Raw genomic sequence first — 19,392 nt, 5'->3', positions numbered from 1 at the left:
TGTGGCTTTAAGCCAAATCTGTGCTTGCTCGTGGTTTTGAAGATAAGGCCCTCTGGTGTAGTGAGATCCACAGCTCCTCTGATTCCTCAGAAACTCGCCAGTCTATTTGAAACTATCTTAGATGAAGGCATTAGGGAGCTGTGCACCCAAGGATATCATCTGTATGTTTGAGACTTTCATAAGATAATGGCTTTCTCTTTTGTCCTTTCACGCAGGCTGGTTCCAGCACCGCTGATGGGAATGTCCTCTCTGCCCTGCATGAGGTCTGGCGGACACAGGGATTGTCAGGGTAAGAATGAGAAAGAATGTTCACCTATTTCACTCTCTCCTCACTTGGCCTCTTCTAGCCTGATGTAGGACAAACCGCTTTTTTTCTCCTGCTTATGCCGTGGCTGAGGGTCTCTTGTATTAGACCAAACATTACATTTGATTTTGGTTATGTGAGATAATATTGTGCAATCAAGGTGATTGTTCATCATGATGTGAGACGCCGCCCACCTGAGTGGCTCTTGCTAGGTTCTGGGCTGCAGCATTAAGACAGGCTTCCAGGTATGTGATGCAGGAACTCGGTGAGTGAGGGTAACATTATCAGGAGAAAGCATTTGTGGTTTGGGGTACCGTTCACTATTACTAGCCACAGATGACTTCCAGCACCGCGTAGTGCATGACCCCTACTTGAAAGCACTGCTCTGTATTATCAGCGAAGTGCCTCAGACCTTTAGCATCACAACCCCAAAAGCTCTCTTCAAAATGTTATTTCATTGTTGCTTTTAAGCAGAAACTTATAAAGCTGTGTGAATGCTGGGGTCTGTACAGACATGTGAAATTACAGTTTTCTCTTTGGAATCATCTACCAGGAATTTTCCTAAGCAGCAGCCTCCTTTGGGAGAAGGTCATGACTGAGCTGGTAAGGACACAGAGCCAACCTCCTCATTTATTTTGGCCACAGGAGTTTATTGTAGTTGGTTGATGGTTTGGGATCATGAAGCATGTTGGTCAGGTCCCAGGTAAGATTTTTGAAGGAGAACGGCCTCATCATCTATTCAAAATTTCCATCTGGAAGTTGGAAAAGTAGGTAGTGTGTATGCTTGTGTGAATATGGCCACTCTGATGGACTGGTTGCCTGAAGGATGGAGGGATTCTGAGACAAGAACTGAGATTAACAGAGAGGACCAGTCGAGCACGGGAAGGGCAGAGTGGTGGCTTCTGTGCCTGGTCAGCCACTAGGAGGAAATAAGAATCTGGTTGCTCAGAGCTGAGGCTTATTGATTTGGACAACAATTCCACACTGAACAAAGACATGGTGTGAGAAGAAAGTGAGGACTAGAGCAGCTAAGTAGCAGGTGGAAGACCCTTACTGTTCCAGTTCGTTTGGGGCCACACAGAGGCATGACACATAGTAGCATTTAGAGCATAAAGTCAGGCTGCCGAATTTCAGTGTCTTATTCATTTCAATATAATTCCTATTTGGTTCTATGGAACTCTTAGTCAAACCTCTGCTTTTGACCTTAGTTCTGTGGATTTGGTGTCAAGCTGTGACCCACCTGCCTGTCTTGAGAAAGCGGTGGTATGTGCATCGTAAGAGGCTCCATTGGCCAAACCGTGGCCACTGAAAGCTTGTAGAGAAGGGCTTTCCTTGAGTAGCTGACATGAAATCTTCCCTGTTCAAGTTGTGATGCAAACTTGATGTTACATAACTAAGCGGTGCAGAATTATGGGCAGAGGATGGGGGTCAGAGACAGAGGTGTCCCCACTGTCAGCCCCGAAAAGGTAATTTGGAGTTTTGCTTAATTCTGGAAGCTCCTTAAGTCTTGGGCTCTCGTTAGTATTGACAGACCTTGGAGTTGGGCGGGTTCAGTTCCAGGCACCACAGTAAAGAGAGTTACGATATTTTTGCTGGTAGAGGGTCTTACCTTCAATTTGTTAAAAAAAAAAAAAAAGAGCAACATCTATGAAGTGCAGTAAAACAAAATGAAGTGCAATGTGCCTGTATGCACAGTATTCAGGTGCCAAGCTTGTCACTTAAGGAATGACAGTTTTCACTAGCTTCCTAATAAAACGGTAAAAGACAAACAATTTCACAAAAGAATTATAACCAAAAGCAGGGAAAACAAAAAGCTCCAACAGTTGTGCACACTGTTCTGATGACGGGTCCTATACATGCTCAGCCCTGCAGGGGTCTCGGAGGCCCCCTCAGTCCTGCTTCCACACACTGTGGACTCGTGCCACCACCCTGAATGCTCCTGTCAGCGTCACCAGGTCCTTGGGTGCCCAGCAGGTTCAGGGTCCATGTCACAGTGAAATGGCGCTAACCTCTCAGTGAGAATGAAAGGGGTGACACTTTGGTGTTGTGTTGGTTTGCTTCACGTTTTGGCACAGCTTTGGTTTCTCCAAAATAAAACTGTGGTGTGCTCATTGGTCCAGCATCCAGAAAGCTGGCAGGAAACTGCTTGCCCTTCAGCGCTCTCCCTCCTGGCTTTTCTTGTGTTTTTCTCCACTGTGCCCTATAGGTAAGAACTGCCACCGCTGTTCACCCTCCGCTAAGCACTGTGCGTCTGCTGTCTTGTTTGAGCTGTGCTCACTCAGAATAGCCCTGCTCTACTGGTCTGCCTTGCTGTACAAATGTCTCTACTTTAAGGCTATGGGTTATGTTAAACAATTTGACTGTCATCTATTGAAACCATAAACTGCTTCCTTTTGCCTCTTGCCAGGAGCAGCTGAGCTCATTAGATGCAAAAGCTGAACCAAGACATTGGCTTTAAAGAGAAGTCAGATAGGAAGGAGCAGGGAGGGTGGCTCTGTGGCCAGCGTGGTCTCCCAACTCAGCCTCTGCTGGTCTCCTCCCACACCCTTCCCTTTGTGGGGTAAGGCAACAAGATTAATCTGTTTTTCAAGCCAGAAGGACACAGTGGCCTCAGAGTGGTAATTTATGAGTTTTTTGTCTTCACCAGCCACCTCAGGCAAAAACAATTTGCATGATGCTGAGATGAACAACTTTTTTTCTTACAAGTGTATTTTGGTCTTACATAGAATATTCATGGTTATTTCTAGACAAGAAAAAGAGGTTCTAATTTTATCTGTAGTATTCTACCTAATGATGTAAGTCCTTACTTAACTAATTAAAATCAGGACGCCCTAACACTACCCTCCAGTCTGCTTTCCCCAGAAGTGCTAAGCACTGCGCACGAAGGAGGTGGGGCACAAAGGAGCGGCAGGGCTGTCTTCCTGGCGTTTCTCAGCAAGCCGCCGTTCAGCTTATTGTGGAGGCTTTTCTCTTATCTGGAAAGACACACAAACTACTATCGGCATAACCTGACCATTTTCAGTTTCCTTCTGTGGACCTGATCATTTCACTAGTAAATCTACTACTTCTGATTTTGGTCATTTCGTTTTTGTGCTTACAAAAGTAATTACTCTTGATTAAAAAATAAAGTTGTTATTACAAAAATACAAGTTCTTCCTGGCTGGTGTAGCTCAGTGGATTGAGTGCGGGCCTGCGAACCACAGGATCACAGTTCGATTCCCAGTCAGGGCTCATGTCTGGGTTGCAGACCGGTTCCCTGCAGGCCAGTTCCCAGCGGGGGAAGCACTAGAGGCAACCAAACATTGATGTTTCTCTCCCTCTCTCCTTCCCTTCCCCTCTAAAGATAAATACATTAAATTAAAAAAAAAAGAAAATTACTTGGAAAAAAAGAAATACAAGTTCTTTTCTGTAACGTTACGCCCCAGGTGCAGTTTAGGGCACATGCCTACCATGTGTGTTACACACGCACTCTTGTTACACACGCAGCTTTGGGACTTTCCAGAACCCACTGTGTGCACTTTCTGTGTTGGCATCTCCTGCCTGCCCCATTTTTCTCAACTTGTTTCCCCTGTGTATGGACCCCACCAGAATTTGTGGAACCAGCGGACATTATTTGCAGTCTTTTTTTTTAAATCAGCAATGTCATGATGAACATCTTCAAACAGATACCTGCACATAGCTATGGAAGGGTTTTTAAAGAATGAATCCTGGCCTGGCTGGGTGGCTTAGTTGGTTGGAGTATAACCCCATACACCAAAATGTTTCGGGTTAGATCCCCGGTCCAGGCACATGTGGAGGGCAACTGATTGATGTTGTTCTACCCCTTCCTCTTGCTCTAAAATCAATAAACATATCCTCAGGTGAGGATTTAAAAAAAAATTAATGGAATCTCCAATATACATCGATAGTAACATTGTTCTTTTACTTCCCATTTCCTCAATTATTCCCAAGTTGCAACTCTGACAATAAGTCATCTTGGGTGCTTGGGCACAAAGCTGCTACTCCTTCCCTGCCACAGTCCGTTCACCTTTCTTCCCCTTCATCAGAGGAGAAAGAGAATGGAATCGTGGAGATTTGCTTCCCATGGTGGCATCGTATTTGTGGGTCTCTAAGGACAAAATGCGCCTCAGTCAATGGGAGGAACAGCAGAGCTGTCCAAAAATCTCCTCTAACACCCTGAGACCATGGCGGGCTTCCAGGGTGGGCTGTGCCCTTTGACCTCTTGGCAATTCCATCATCTCTAAAAGACAGAGTTTGAAAGTCTTAAACAGGACTATTGTGCACACAGAGTTACTATTTCTTGACTAATTATTTGACTTAATTGTGAGTGCTCACAAGTAAGCTGTCTGGTATGTAGCCACTTTTGCCAGCCAACAACTGGGCTCAGACTTCAGCAAGTCTACTTGGGAATGTAATTTAGTCCCATTATAAAAGGAAAAAACACACATTTAAGTACTGTGTGGGGTTTAATGAGCATGAAGTGTTGAGTTGAGCAAGCTGTGGGTGTTGGAATTTAACCTTTTTTGCAACAAAATATTTTTTTTAAATCTTTGTTTTGTTGCCCCTAGATTATTTGCAGGTGTATTCCCTCGAATGGCAGCCATCAGTCTGGGAGGTTTCATCTTTCTTGGTGCTTATGACCAAACTCGCAGCTTGCTGTTGAAACTTGGCAAAGAGAGTCCATGAGTCCCACAGCCCTGCATCCCCTTCTTTCATGAAGGCGCCATGCTGTGAGAGCGGATCCAGTCCAGCGAGCAGCTGTTCGGCCATCTACACCACAAAACACAGTGCTGCAATCCAGCTCTGCCAAGTATGACGTGGAGAACGCGTTTTCTGTGCTACAGGCTGGCTGGAGTGATGTCATCAGCCTGTTTGCCAGAAAGGGAGAAAACAGTGTCCACAGAGGTACTCTGAATAATGCTCTCAGAACCACTTAATAAATAAGTCTGGTGATGCTGAGTCCTGGCCTCTCACAGCTTTCATTTGGTTGTATCTGACCTTTTGTTTCCTGCCTGATAGCAGATTCGACAGAGATGGCCATAATTTTAAAAGAATGGCTAGACTGGGGAAGGGGGGAGCCAGGGAAATGGTGGTACATGTGTTTCTCTCCTGGATTAATCACTACTGTATAAGCTTACAGCTTTGTTGAAAAGAATGAACTACAGGTGTATGTGAGCATTCTTGCTGGGTAACCAGGCTGTGCCCTCAGATTTAACCTGTAAAAACACTATTGTATTTGACGGGGAAGTGTCCACCGTGGGGCCCATGTGGTATGTGAAGGAAAGCAAGCATTTGCAGATCCGTGACCAGGCAGGCCTCATGGGCTTGGGGGCGGAAGGAGTGCGGGGCTCTTGGTGGCAGCTGGGCTGCACTCCACCCTTTTCCATTTCAGACTGAAGGATGGGCTGGGCCAGGCAGTGTTATTTCTTGGTTCCTAATCAGTAAGCTTTTCCTGAAGTTTTATGCTGAACACTGGAAACAGAACGGATGAAATGGGAAGGTAACCATTCTAGAGCTTGACTAATAAGCTCCAGGTGTTGGAAAAATTCAGAATCTCAGAAATCTAATGCTGCCGTGTCTTCCCTGGAGCCATAGTACACCATTCTGCTCTGCCCACAATTTTTTTTGGGGGGGTGCAGGGGCTCAGGAGGGCAGATAGTAATTAAAGGTAGAATGACCGCATCTATCAGGGCATCTCTGGAATTAAATGGGGTGAAGTGATGCTGGTTAATGTACACAGAAGAATGACCCAAGCCACACACTTAACATTTATAAATGAAACTTTATTAAAGACACTTCAATGCCATTTGTTAGACACTTCAATATTTTACATGTTTCTCAATGTACATTGTACCAAAATTTCTATAAATAAATAACTTTGTACATGAAAGTAATACTTCCTCTTTCACATTGCCTCTCAGAAGCAGCAAATTCACATATGTTGTGGAAGTAACATTAATCAGTTCACTGTTGAGAACAAAATTCTAAATGTGCTTACCTTTTGGAACAGCGATGACATCTGACAGTAAAATTTAACAAAGCCACCATTTTGTCAATATACCTTCAGCTTTTTGGCTAAAGGACCTTGCTTTCTGAGCTTTTAAGGACCTTGTCAGTTTCAATGTCATTTTTCCTGACCTATACATTGGCACTCACAAGATGGTCCAGCTACCGGTCTCAAAAGTGCAAATATACCCAGAACCCAGGTCAAGGGCGAAAGCTTGCAAGTGCAAGCCCGGGTCTGTGCGTGTGAGGGAAGGACGTGGACAGGCCTGCTCCCGATCCTCAGTCGAGATAAGCTAGCCCTGGAAAGGAAGGACTTGATCCTTTTTCTCCCCTAAGATCAATATTAATCAGATTGGCAGACTAAAACATCACTGAAAAATCCACAGGTATCAACAGCAGCAACTTCTATCTCATTAGAAAGCCTCAGATGATACTGACAAGACCACATTTTCTTTTATCACAGAAGGAAGGCTTAACTTCAGACCAAATGCTGGTGGTGGATTAACAACCTCCCCTCATCCTTGTTAAATCAAGAACTCAAAACTACAAGAAAGTCATTCACGTGCAGAGGGCCATGAACCCTGTGGGTCTGGGCTCCACAGCCGGGTCTGCGGCAGGAGCCACCACACGTGAGCAACAATGACATGAAGCTACTTCCAATGCGAACCAAGTCTCTGCCTATACAGCATCCCAGGGGCCTGTCCTATGATGTGCGACTCGGTAGGACTTCCCATCCTTCCCACCCAGTAAAGCTCCTCAGAGCAAATGTGGTTTTTAGCTTCTATAAATTCTATCCATACATTAAGGCACCAAAACTATCCCTGCTCCTTCCAAAATTAAACAGCAACCTGATATGAAAAATAACATTGTCAAAATTGTATGATTTTTTTCTGTTAACCATGCACTAAAGATTAAAATATCCTCTGTAAAAGATATATAATATATATGAAATCTCTGAAAACTCTTATGTACAATGGTATCAAATACTTTTCTGCCTTTTGTACACAACAGCCTCCTGCATTCTGACTTCAGCTGCAAGTCCTTTAAACTACTGACACTCCACATGGAAGTTAAAACTGTACAGATCAGTGACGCTTGAACCCAAGCTTCCTCACAGCCTCTCCTACCTCTTTCCCGTAGAGATTGCGACAAGAGCTGAGGTAGACAACGCCTAGATCTGCGGTGCAAACAGCAGCGGCCCACTCCGCTTCCCAGGGAGCTGTCCTGTCAGTGGTGTGGACTCAGTATCGGAGTCACACACTCTGGGGAGTTGTCCATTGGAAAGAAGCAAGTGCTGGCCTTCGCTGGGGATGCTGGGAAAGCCCGAAGGGGCTCGTGAGAGCTCAGAACTGCCAGGAGTTAACGTAGAGGAAGGCTGGAGGTCTATGGAGTCTGGCTCACACAACCTTGCTAACGTCCACGGAGAGGCCCCTAATAAGAAAGGAGAGGGCACGTAAGACCTTCTAGCCTGGCTGTTTTTGTGCCCACCCCAGATGCTGGCGACTCCTGGGATGAAAGTAAACATTTACCTTTGCCATCTGGGGGTGCTCCGGACTTTTTCTTCAAGGACGTCAGCATTCTATCATGGTTACTGGGGTAGAGGGACTCCCTGCAGTCAGTGTGGGGCCTGTCCAAAGTCCCACCAGGCAGATGTGGAGAATGTTCTTGGTCACTGCGACTGGACTCCTGGCTGCTTGGTGTACCTGGTTGTGTACTGTCTCTGGACCCAGGCTGAGGACAGAAGGCTTGTTCCTTGGAGTGACTGTCCATATCAGTGTTGCAGTCACTGCATACAACTGGGCCACTGTGCTCTGCAAGACACAGCCGGAGATGATGAGGCTCCAGCTCAGTTGACGCATCAACTGAGGCCTCGGCCCCCACACAGAGGCTGCTGTAGTCCACCTCCGCGAGGCCAGAGCCCCACTCATTATCAACTCTACGAACCCCATGCTCCCAGCATGTTCACATAAAAAGGACTGAGCAAACATCGTGCCATTAAGAATGAGTCTTCCATGTTTAAACATTTCAGATTAAATTCTGTCAGACAACTTTGGTCTCAGAAAGGAATCCCATTTGAAGAGACCACACAGTTCAGAAGCCATGAGTCTTCTGAACAATTAGAAACATAATCTCCAGAGCCCTTGTGAAAAGGTCCTTTTGTTTGGGCTTTGCCTTTATTTAGGTTGCTTATAAATTTGGAAAGTTCATGTCCGGACTCACCACACCATCAGTTTATTTTAGAGACATCCTGCTTGAACTCAGAGAGCCAGGCCCCACACAACCTCCACTGAATACCAACTTCTGAGATAATCTTAGACAATAATGTGTACCCCCACACTTCGTTATCGAGGTCAACCCAGGTTTGCATTTCAAGAACAAAATACCTCCTGACATACCCATCTTCTGTTGACCAGGTGTGGCGTCAGCTTTCTCCATCACTTTCCATGGCTCCTTATTGTACCCAACATAGAGCTTGGGCTGCCTGCAGGTAACGACGTGAGCATCTGCCTCCGGATAGAGACCTGCATCCCTTGGACAAATACCTGCAATAGAGCCCCACACTGTTGGATATGCTGGGCCTGGCACGTCACCAAAAGCCTGATGGAAGAATGGACAGCGCTGCTAGAACAGCCATTTCTAAAGTGTTCTCTAGCACGGTGGTGCACAGGCCCCTTTTCTAAGACTGCCATCCTGGTGGGCAGACCTTTCAGCACTCAGCCCTGGGGATGAGTTCCTATAAGGATCAACTTGTCCCGAGCATGTGCTCTGTCTCCCCCACTGAAGTCACTGAGCCTTGTGAGAGTTTTGAGTATGAGAGAAGCTGAGACTTAGTAAGAGATGCTAAGCCAAATGTAGTGACTTCCTAGGGGATGAGTTTTTAAAACTTTGTAGAACTTGCACAGGGAGGTCCAAAAACCCAACAGGCTTCCACCACCAGCCTTCCAGGTCAGATGTGCTCAATGTAATGCCATGTACCTGCCCTGAGAGAGGGCCGGAGGCCACCTCCTGCTCATGGGAACAGTCACATCAGACTCGGAGGCCTTACCATTGTTCTCAATGTGTCCATTGGCCTGATGGCCACCCTCAGTCCTGAGCACAGTTTCCTGTCGGTCAGAAAGGGTCCCCTGGGAGGAGAGGTAGCTTGGAACATCTGGAGGCACGACGGTCTCATCTACAAGGAGACAGGGCAGTCACCCACCAGGTGTCCCAGTCCTTTGTGGTGACAAGGACATAGACACAGACACAGGATCTCTCAATGGTCGCTGTTAAGGCCGTGCAGAGACTGTGTGGAGTCCTGCACTCAAGAGGCCCTCCCAGAATGTGCTGAACCTTACTCTACACCCAGGTGTAAGAAGTGTGGCAATCAGATGCCAGAGTGCACAAAAGAGAGGAAGTAGTGATGGGACGGGACCGAGCTACAGAAACACAACGCTGAGATCACTGTGGCAACAATCTCCCACGTGGCAACACAGCATGTGCCCCGGATGCCTGTGAATTACCAAAGAGACAGAAAATTGCAGAGCTCATAATTGGAGAGTATTCCCACTTAATGCTAAATTCCTGGAAGTTAAAAGAATATCAATGACACTAAAGCCTCAGCTGTCCAGAATGGCTCCGTAGTCCCAAATGGTCTAGAGTTTTAAATACACTGAAATCCTTCAAGGGCCTCTGGACCTGGCCTCCCTCCCAAACGTCACTGCTGTCCTCCTCCTACCTGAAAACAGACTCGGCCAGCAGGGACTCACCTGTGTTGGTGACACTGTATTCCTCACTCTTCTTCCTGGTCTGGTAGATGATGCACACCCAGACCAAGGACGTCAGGACAATGCTGCACACCACGGCGATAGTGAAGATGCCTGCGGTGGTGCCGTCCCTCCTGCAGCCAGGGCTGGGCAGGATGCTCAGCTGGCTGTGAGCCCGCTCCGTGCCCAGGGCGTTGGACATCTCACAGGTGTACTGGCCTGCGTCCTCAGCCACCACGTTCTGCACAACCAGCAGCTGGTTGCCAGGGGTGAAGTGGTGCCGCTCAGTGAGGCTCAGAGGCCGGTCCCCCTTGAGCCAGGTGATGCGGGGCGGAGGGCTCCCAGCTGCCTTGCACTGAAGAGCCACCGTGTCTCCCATGGACACCACACGGTCTTCCAAGGGCACCGCCAGGGATGGGGTTTCTGCAAGGCAGAGGAGATCTTACAGTTATTCCGGGGGCCCCAGTGGCTTCTAGACAAAGGACAATCTACCACACGAGTGAAATGCCATATGCGATCTACTGGAGTGGCGAGTTTTTCAGAAGCCCTTCTAACACACTAACTGAGTCACCCCCGTGCTGCAGGTGGCTCCTACAAGGAGAATGAACTGGTGTCTCCCGTTCCCCAACTGTCCTGTGTTTCTACACCTGTCCTGCCCCGTTCTGAGGCGGTTCTCATCCACCGTGTTTTACCTAAGCCTTTTTTTTTTAAGAGATGAAATCACTTGTTCAAAAAAATCTTAGAAAGTAGCCTAGAATGTTTTCAGAAACAGCTTACCACATTTCTGAACCTCAAGGCTCCACAGATGGTTTCAGAACCTTGCCTCTAGGTATCTGTGATATTTGAGAAAACCTCTGTCATACACACACACGGACACATGTAAACACCCAGTGTAGCAACAGTCGAACCTAAGACAGTCAGGGTGGCGTTCGCTGAAATGGAGCCAGCAGAGTTCTGGGCGGTACAGCTATAAACCCCCATGTCGTCTATTTTCACATCAGTGATGAAAAACACATCATCGTCGGGCATGACATGCATGCGTCGCTCACGAGCAGCAGGGAAATCTGTGCCTCCGTCCTTCTGCCAGGCTATCTGGGGGTTAGGGTGGCCGGTGGCAGCACATTCAAGGCGGGCCATGGTGCCAGTCCGGATAGCGATGTCATGGGGCATTTTGGTGAATGACGGCAACACTGTAAAACACAATCCAGTTGAGTTATGGGATGTAAAGGCCAGCATAACCCTCCTCCCACTGTGCCTGGGTGTCAGCCCACCACCTCACCACCCTGCATGCCAAGGTCTGGCTACGGCCACTACTCTCACCTCTGAAAGAGTAGTAGTATGTCCCTAAGCCCCCCCAGCTGCCCAAGGCCACAATGGAGCACTTCCATCCATCCCTCTGTACCCCTGAGGCTGGCGGCACCCCCTCAAACCAAGGCTTTCAATGAAACATTTCCCCCGTCTCACATGGTAACCACGGTCTGTACTGGGACACCTCATAAATGCCAGGGCCTAGTGCTGGCCCACTGTAAGCACCAGCAGAGAGCCTGGGAATCACAAACATCTACTGCAGCAAGAAGCAAGCACAGAGGGTGGGTGACGTGCTCGCACCCTGGAGAAAGCAGTGGGTGAGCTTCTCCCACCTGCAGAAACTCGTCTGAAGAGGGCGTGTGAGGCCATGTTACTGTGTACACGGCAAGTTGAAAGCACTTATCCTGCATTCATACCCCAAATACTCCTTCATACACTGGGAAGCATCCAGCCACATATTCCAGTCAAGGTGACTTTGGTGGGGATTCCCAACAGTTCACTAGAGTTTTTGAGAAACAGTGAGGACTCCCTCAGAAAAGCCAAGAGAACCAGCCAAAGTGTGGTAAAGAATATGTTCTTCTGTGGTCTGCAAGAGCTTAAGAGCACATTAACTCTAGCACTTTTTTATTAGAGGTTTAATAATCAGGAAAATCTTGTGAGGTTTAGAGGTGGGGTGGTTAACCACTGAAGCTCTGTACCTCTCTCCTGTTCTAAACTCACTACAACAAACAGCAGTCTAGAAGAAAGCCACCTCGATGGGCTCCAAAGCTGTTTGCAGAGTAACAATTGCTTGCCAAACATCCAGAGGACCATTTGCTCTCAGGCTAGCACTCACACCAGCTTTGCTGCCCCAACTGCTAAATAAAAGGCTTGGGCTCACAATTGCAGTTAACATAATAACTGCATAAAATAGTCCCTCAAAACAAAGACTCCACTGAAAGTAACCCTTTAATCTTCAAAACTTGTTCTGGGGCTAATGAAGGCGATAGCATGAAACAGGACTGTCCCAATGATGCTGTGTGAGTGCCGTCTCAATCATCGCCACAGGGGTAACTGACCGAACAGTTGTACGTGGACTCCTAGGAGTCAAGCACCAGGATAACGAGATGGCACCCCCATACCGTTCACAGTGAGCCTGGCCTTGTGTGAGTAGGTGGAGCCAAAGTGGTTGGTGATGACGCACTGGTAGCGGCCCTCGTGCCCGAAAGTGACATGGCGGAGGTGCAGGATGGTGGTATACTCCATCACTTCCCCATCCTGTGCCCGGACGTGGGCAAAGTTCTCCATGTCAGCGTTGACCAGGACCTCATTGTCCTTCTTCCAGGCAAAGGTCATAGGGGAGCTGCTGCTGCTGGCTGCCGAGCATGTAAACCGGATGTCCTTGCCCACCACAGCCATGGTCGTCTCTGGCTGGGTGATAATCTGTGGCTTTGGTAAGTCATCTGGGGAGAGAAGAGCCAACTCTAAGTCCCTCAGGCACCCAGGACACAGAGGAACCAGCTGCTGTTCCAGGTCCAGACACAGGAGGACCTCACATCCTTGGATGTAGGAAGGAGGACTTCGGCAGGCACACTGGCTATGGCTATACCCAAAAAGTAGGAGCACAGGAACTCCCGTGTGCCTAGAGGCACTCCTGGTTAGGACCATCAGAACAGGGACTACAGAACTCGGGGCAGACCAAGAGGCAGCAGGACTCACACCTGTCGGGGCAGTTCCAGGTAGCCCTGGGAATCCCGCTCTCACTCCTACTCAAAGCGCAAACCAGGAACAACTCAAATCCATCGTTCTCTGACCACATCTCACTGACCAGGAGGCTGCACTATTCCTATCTGAGCTAGTGCACTGGACTTCAACCAGCCCTGGGCAAAAGATGGCAAGACCTATATTACAACAATCAGAAGAAAAAGGAATTTCAAGCTACAAGTACAGACTTGAGTGGTTTGAGAAACAGCAAGAGGGCAAGTCAACATTAAGGAATTATTTTTATGCAGCTATTCTCCTGAGGCTAGTTCTTCCTGTATTTAACCTTTCAATCTTGGGGTTGGAAAGAAACATATTAATACTCCAGCCTCACACACTGAGCAAATTCACAGCTAAACCCGGGCTCCAGCACCCTCGAAACAATACAAACTATCTTCCCGTAACTGATTATTCTGATTTGTAACTGAACCAACCCCTGCTCCCTTCTGATTAAACATGTGGATGCCAAGAACCACATAACAAGGCAACTATGCGGTAAATACTATGTGTGGTTTCAGTGGAAAATAAATTGCATCCAGCAGCTGATTGGTAACCATGGGCTAGGGTTTAACTCTGATCATAGGAATCACTCCCATAATGAAGAGCTCCCCCTGGCTCCTTGCCCTTCATGGAAAACAATCACAAAGACAGTCTTACCACACACGAAACTCTCTGGCAGAACAGAGAAAATGCTCTGGCCCTTCAGTGATTCCGGGTGGGCACAGGTGGCTGTCACGAAGGCCTGCAGCATCCTGCCCAGTAACCACGGAGGCAGCCACTTCAGCTGGCAGTCACACAGGAAGCTATCACTGCTGATGCGGCTGCAAGAAAAATACAAGGGATGTTTGAGGTGTGACTGACAAGGAATATTCTCTCAGACATACAACGATCCACCACCTCTGATCCGCTTCTGCCATTCACACCCACAAACCAAAAAGGGAAATGATTCTTCTCCCAGTTCCTCTTCAATCGTATAGAATCTGCCCGGAGATTCTGATACAATGTTGCTTCTGGTTTACTCAGTAGGTTGGGGCTGGATCCAAGACCCTGCATTTCTATCAAGTTCTCAGGTGACGCTGATACGCTGGCCTAAGGACAAACCTGAGTAACACCAAGCTGGAGTTCACACGTGTTCCGGGACAGACACTGCTCTCACCAGACCTTGGGGAGGCCAGCTCACCGCTCCTGGCCTCTGACCGTCCAGTGGGGAGGGATGATGCCCTCCTCTTTAACCACTGGGAGTTTCTGATTTCAATCAGAGACTCTGATCTAAAATCAGAAACAAGTTCTGAGAAGGGCGCTATTTCTATAGACTGTTGTCTTTTTTTTTGGCAAAGCTGCATGTTTTCTTCCAAGTGTAAGCCTGGCTGGCGGCTTCTGTCTTGTTTGTGTATTTATCTCTACACCAGCCCTATCGGGAGGCCGGCAGAAGTCGCCTCGGCTCCCTAAATAGCGCTTGTTAGTTAACTGCCACTGCCCAGGGAGCATGAGAATGCACAACTTTGGTTTTGTGAGGCTCCAACCAAAACAGAGAATATTTTCTTCTTCATTTCTCAGCAACTGAGGATCAGCTTTTTAAACAGAAATCTGAGTCGCCACCTCAGTGGACATTCTTTCCTGAGGAGTCACTCGAAGATAAGCCAACCAAGGAGCCTTGCAGCCCTGTTCCTGGAAGACCTGAAGTCCATGTGTGCAGAACAGGGTCTGGCCCACAGCAAAGACGAAGGCTGAATAAGAAGGCACATGGACTTCCCTGTCATCACCTGTCTCCAAGGACGTGTGCCTAGAAATTCCAAAATGTCACATGGGCCAATATCATGGCAATAGCCTCCCTCTCCACCCACCACTTTCCTCAGACATCAAACAAAGCAACCAAATGGACAGTTTTTGTGTTTTCTTCCATTTCACTCTGGCCTTCTAATGAGCAGAGAAACCTGCCCTGGTACAAAGCATGGGAAAATGAAAGGGAAGCCCGAGAACCCAATGCTGAGTAAATTTTGTAAAATCTACTCTTCCATCCTGCTCCTCATCATTCCCAGATTAGTCAGGCCTCTTAACGTATTAAACTTGTTCCAGGAATTACTTTTTTAAAAACCCAAATAACTGCTCTGGAAGCCATTTATAAGTGAGATGCTTGCCCATATTAGAGCTTAAAACCAGCATCAGATTTTGAATCTATTATTTGGTGGGCAGGTAACTCTGCTTAGAGACATCTAGGGGGCTGTTCTGCTGCAGTTACTACAGGGGCAGAGGGGCTGTCAACCATGAGGATGCAGCCGAGTCCTGCTTAGCAACTGAGGAGCTTCCCAGCGTGGGCGTGTGTGTGAAGGGAAAGGCTGCTGCCTGGACTGGAAACATTTCCTTGGTGAAGAGCAAAAAAAAAACCAAAAAACAAAAAAAAAAAACAATGTAACAGGTGAAGAGCTCCCCATTACAGGGCATTTGGCAAGATTGTCCCTTCCTACATAGTCAACAGGAAAGCCGGGGTGTTACTGCACACAAAAGTCTAGGGGAAGACAATGGGACTGCACTGTGCGACTCCAGGCACTTAAGCGAGGAATAGGGACACATTTCACTCAAGCCAAGGGAACACACTGGGGAAAACAGACTTCCCATTCATTCTTGATCAGAAACAGTGTGGAAGAGTCAAGTTGGCCTGGGTCTCAAGGGCTTCCTTTTTCCTCCACAATGGGAGTCACCTCAGACAGACATCCAGACCTCAGAAGCCACTGGGCACTCAAGGTTGAGAGAAAGCTTTCCTAAATAGTAAGTTAGGGCCAATAGAATAGACAGAGAGGAAAGGGAGCCAGACACTGACCCCTGACCTCCCACCTACATACACACATTGTTTTAAAGACCAAGGCTGAGCCGGGAGACCAGACAAGGGCACGCCAGCAACCCCAAGGCTCTGCGGACCACCGCACTCCTCCCTCCCCACCTAAAAGCACAGCTTTGCCAACTTCCTTGGCTGCCACTGCCAGCCATCCCAGCACTCTGCTGGCTTCCACCATGCACTGTCATGATTCCAGCTCCGAGTGTGTTTCTAATCATCACATGTGGAAATTTACCCAGAGGGTGACTAAGCACACAGTGCAACCTGCCTTGATCGGATGGGGAAAGAAAATGAGCAAGTGGAATTAACTGTTTCTCTCGTTGGAAGGCTGGGACCAGGGCCAAGCACAGCTGGGTACATGCAGTGAGTGATGGGAAACTCAGGCAGAGGGGCCAAGGTGGCGTCTCCTGCAGAACCGTGCAGATGTGTGGGGGGTGGGGCGTGTCCAAGCACCTGGAAGCGTCCAGTTAATCCCGGAATTTTTAGGAGGCCAAAAGGAAAATCTCATCTCTGTGTCCTTCCCGCTTTCTCTCAAAATCATCTTTCCATTTAATTAGATTTTTTCGACTTACATTGTATTTGAAAAGTTTCAAAAGCAGAAACATTGATGGAAACATAAATACTCATGTCCTCACCACGTAGATTTTACAATAAATGCTTCGTTATGTGTGCTTCATCACCTATTTATCCATGTAGCCATCCTTCTATGAACTCCCAATCTAAAATCATGACCCTTCTACAAAGGAGCATCTACTCAACAGACTGGAATCTCACAACAAAGAAAGGTCCCACCTAGAGCAGTGTCACCAAGGACCTGCTTCTGCTTTGGTTTACAACTATGGGGACTACAGCTCCCCATTTCCCCATTCCTACTCCCACCCCCTACAATCTAGTGTCCACCAGCTGCAGCCTCAGGAAAAAAGTCAGGGTGCAAAGATGCTCACCCTTGGCCTCTCCACTCCGTCAGCCCACCTTGAGGGAACTAATATAGCTAGGACTCACTGGCTGCAGGATCAGATTTATGTATAGGAATAATACAGGAAACTTGAGTATCACTAGTTGAATGCCTAGATTAGCTCCTACAGACAAGGGCATAAGTAAGCTCTTCTAACCCTTGTCACCCAAGAACCTATATGGTTACAGTGTACAGTGGCAGCACTACCACCATGAACTCCAAGGGGACCTTCGAAACAGACATGGGCTGGGCACCACCACCCTGTCCCGCAGCCATATGTGACCATGCCATAGATATGTCTGCCCTGCTCACAGCCCACCAGGTTCTTTAAAGAAGCCCTGTCAACATAGGCCCTTCGTTTTAAAACTCCAAAAGTGAAAACCTGTCCCCGACGCAACTGCAGGGATGCCCGTACCTGTTCTGGAGCATTCACTACACATCATTCAGAACAGCAGGAGTAAACCACAGCGTGCAGCCCACTGTCTCTGCAAACAAACTTCTGGTGCACAGCTCGCCCGTCCCTTTATGTATTATCTATGGCTACTTCCTGCTACAATAAGAGTTGTCAACACAGAGACCCTATGGCCCACAAAGTTGAAGATATTTACAATGTGGCCCCTTCAAGAAAAAGTGTGCTTACCCCTGATCCAGAAGAAGCCCCACAGAGAATTTTTTAAAAGACGATTTAACTTGCACACAATGATGAATGGTCACAACTATTACATAAGATGAGAGACAATCCAGATAAGGCGTTTCTTATCTGAAATTCTCTAATCATGTTAACCATGGTCTTGGAGTCCCAGGTACTCACAGCTCTTTGAGATTCTTCATCTTCACAAAGGCATCAAACTGGACAGATCGGATAGCATTCTCTCCAAGGTTCCTGCGGGGAAAAAAAAGAATACTCTTTACTTATGCAAAGAACCCTTCAAGTCAGCCCCATGTTTGAGCTAAGAGGCTCAGGTATTTTTCAGGACAGCCTTGGTTTTGCGAATGAGCCACAGGTACCAGCCAGATGCCTGTGTCCTGTAATTCCAGTGTAAATGGCTAGCATTTCACATGTGTTGATGTAGGCGTATGGAATAACTCTGGAACCAAGCCAGCCTTAACAGGAGCATCAAAGCTAGGTGAAGGCCTGCTCAAAAAGTCAACAGGCAAACCTTTCCCAACAGAAATCAAACTTGACTCAAGGACAAAACAAACTAAGAATCAAGTACTGGAGTCATCTGCTTCAGAACCACCACACAGGAGAAACATCACCCAGCAAAACCCAGCAGGTACTTAGCACTGTTAGGCTGTTCTAGTGGAGGTACAGATCTCGGCCAGGACAAAATACCCTTGCTAAAGTGGAAAGGAGACCAGGGCCTGTGGAGGAGCTGGTGCAGGGGTGAGGCACGGCACGAAAAGGAGGAGTGGACTTATCCAAACACCAATGGCATTAATTGGGAGCTCACTGACTGGTCATATATTCTGTAACTGTCCCCAGCACAGGCAAAATAAAGGCCAAAGTTGAAGCTGACTTATAATGTGAAAGAAGCAGCTGGCATCTCCCTATTGCCTGTTTCTCGGTTTACAAAGATGTGATTAAATTGGTAGCAGGCATCCGAGGCCCTGCATTTGGCAGTCCCAGGGTCAGGGAGAGTCTGGCAAGATACTCACAGGTGCTCCAAGCCTTCCAGCCCCGAGAATGCTCTCTTAGCTACGGACTTGATCTTGTTTCCAAACAGAGTCCTGCAGTTTCCAAACATCCAAAAATGGGGGGTGGGGGGTGGGGGGAGGAGACAAGGAAGGGTTAGAGAAAGAGAACACACAATTAGGGTAGTGCTATCTGATAAGTCTGTCCAGTGACAGGCAGGTGGAAATCTGACCTGTGCTGAGCTTATGGGCCTGAAACACACAGGCCTTCCCCTTTCTGAAATAAAATACTTTTATCTTTATTAGAATTTAACAGCGATGACAGGTTGGAATTGCATGCACTGTCTCACCTAAAAAGGCCCCTTGCAATGTTAAGTGGAAATCTGCTGGTCCAGCTCTGGCTGTTTCCCTCCAAGGACCACCCAAGGGTGAGGGCTGAAGTTCAGCCATGGTCTCAGAGCAGAGAGGGGGATGATCACTATGTCAATGGCAGGAAACGGAGTCAGAAAGGAAGGAAAACTCCAGGACCAAAAACTACCACCCGCCTCTGGAAGCTGCATTCTGGGATCGAGGTTCCCAGGTGAGGCAAGAAGAGGGCAGGAGGCCATCGGGATGAGTCCCAGCTCTTTGGGGCACCTAGAGAAGGCCCCTGAGGGCCTTCAGGGCCACAGTGTCACCAAGACTGTCCATGACGCCAACGGGCCCAGGTTCACTAACTCTCAGCGAGACGTTATCAAAGATCAACCACCACCCACCCACCCACCCATGAGAAGAGGCTCCTGTTTCTGGGCAATACCGATTTCAACCTTAGCAGTAACTGTTGAGTTTTCTCAGGAACCAAAATTTTCCCCAGCCAAACACACAAAGA

At 47.8% G+C, this 19,392-nt stretch overlaps 2 protein-coding genes across 6 annotated transcripts in view; one reads left to right on the top strand and one right to left on the bottom strand.

Moving 5' to 3' along the window:
• The window catches only part of SLC25A26 (solute carrier family 25 member 26), a 156,345-nt gene extending 149,482 nt beyond the window's left edge, over positions 1 to 6,863 (top strand). For 3 of the 4 annotated variants that reach the window (XM_037135517.2, XM_037135520.2, XM_037135516.2), the window contains 3 exons: positions 216 to 289; positions 4,873 to 5,209; positions 6,774 to 6,854. In XM_037135517.2, coding sequence (XP_036991412.2) covers positions 216 to 289; positions 4,873 to 4,990 — 192 coding nt within the window. In that variant the 3' untranslated portion in view covers positions 4,991 to 5,209; positions 6,774 to 6,854. Of the gene's footprint in view, positions 1 to 215; positions 290 to 4,872; positions 5,210 to 6,773 lie in introns of all 4 variants that reach the window. The other variant, XM_037135518.2, reaches the window with a different exon arrangement.
• Positions 6,067 to 19,392, bottom strand: part of LRIG1 (leucine rich repeats and immunoglobulin like domains 1) — a 106,884-nt gene continuing 93,558 nt past the window's right edge. For both annotated transcript variants that reach the window (XM_037135514.2, XM_037135515.2), the window contains 10 exons: positions 18,549 to 18,620; positions 17,701 to 17,772; positions 13,759 to 13,922; positions 12,483 to 12,803; positions 10,962 to 11,243; positions 10,057 to 10,476; positions 9,357 to 9,482; positions 8,707 to 8,853; positions 7,840 to 8,121; positions 6,067 to 7,741 (listed from right to left, as the gene is read on the bottom strand). In XM_037135514.2, the coding sequence (XP_036991409.2) occupies positions 7,482 to 7,741; positions 7,840 to 8,121; positions 8,707 to 8,853; positions 9,357 to 9,482; positions 10,057 to 10,476; positions 10,962 to 11,243; positions 12,483 to 12,803; positions 13,759 to 13,922; positions 17,701 to 17,772; positions 18,549 to 18,620 (2,146 nt within the window). In that variant the 3' untranslated portion in view covers positions 6,067 to 7,481. The remainder of the gene's footprint in view (positions 7,742 to 7,839; positions 8,122 to 8,706; positions 8,854 to 9,356; positions 9,483 to 10,056; positions 10,477 to 10,961; positions 11,244 to 12,482; positions 12,804 to 13,758; positions 13,923 to 17,700; positions 17,773 to 18,548; positions 18,621 to 19,392) is intronic.

Source organism: Artibeus jamaicensis, unplaced genomic scaffold (genome assembly GCF_021234435.1).
Source record: "Artibeus jamaicensis isolate MK-2021 breed Jamaican fruit bat unplaced genomic scaffold, CSHL_Jam_final contig_3105, whole genome shotgun sequence".
Classification (NCBI taxonomy): domain Eukaryota; kingdom Metazoa; phylum Chordata; class Mammalia; order Chiroptera; family Phyllostomidae; genus Artibeus; species Artibeus jamaicensis.
The sequence above is the reverse complement of the archived record's forward strand: the minus strand, read 5'-3'. Positions and strand labels throughout refer to the sequence as shown.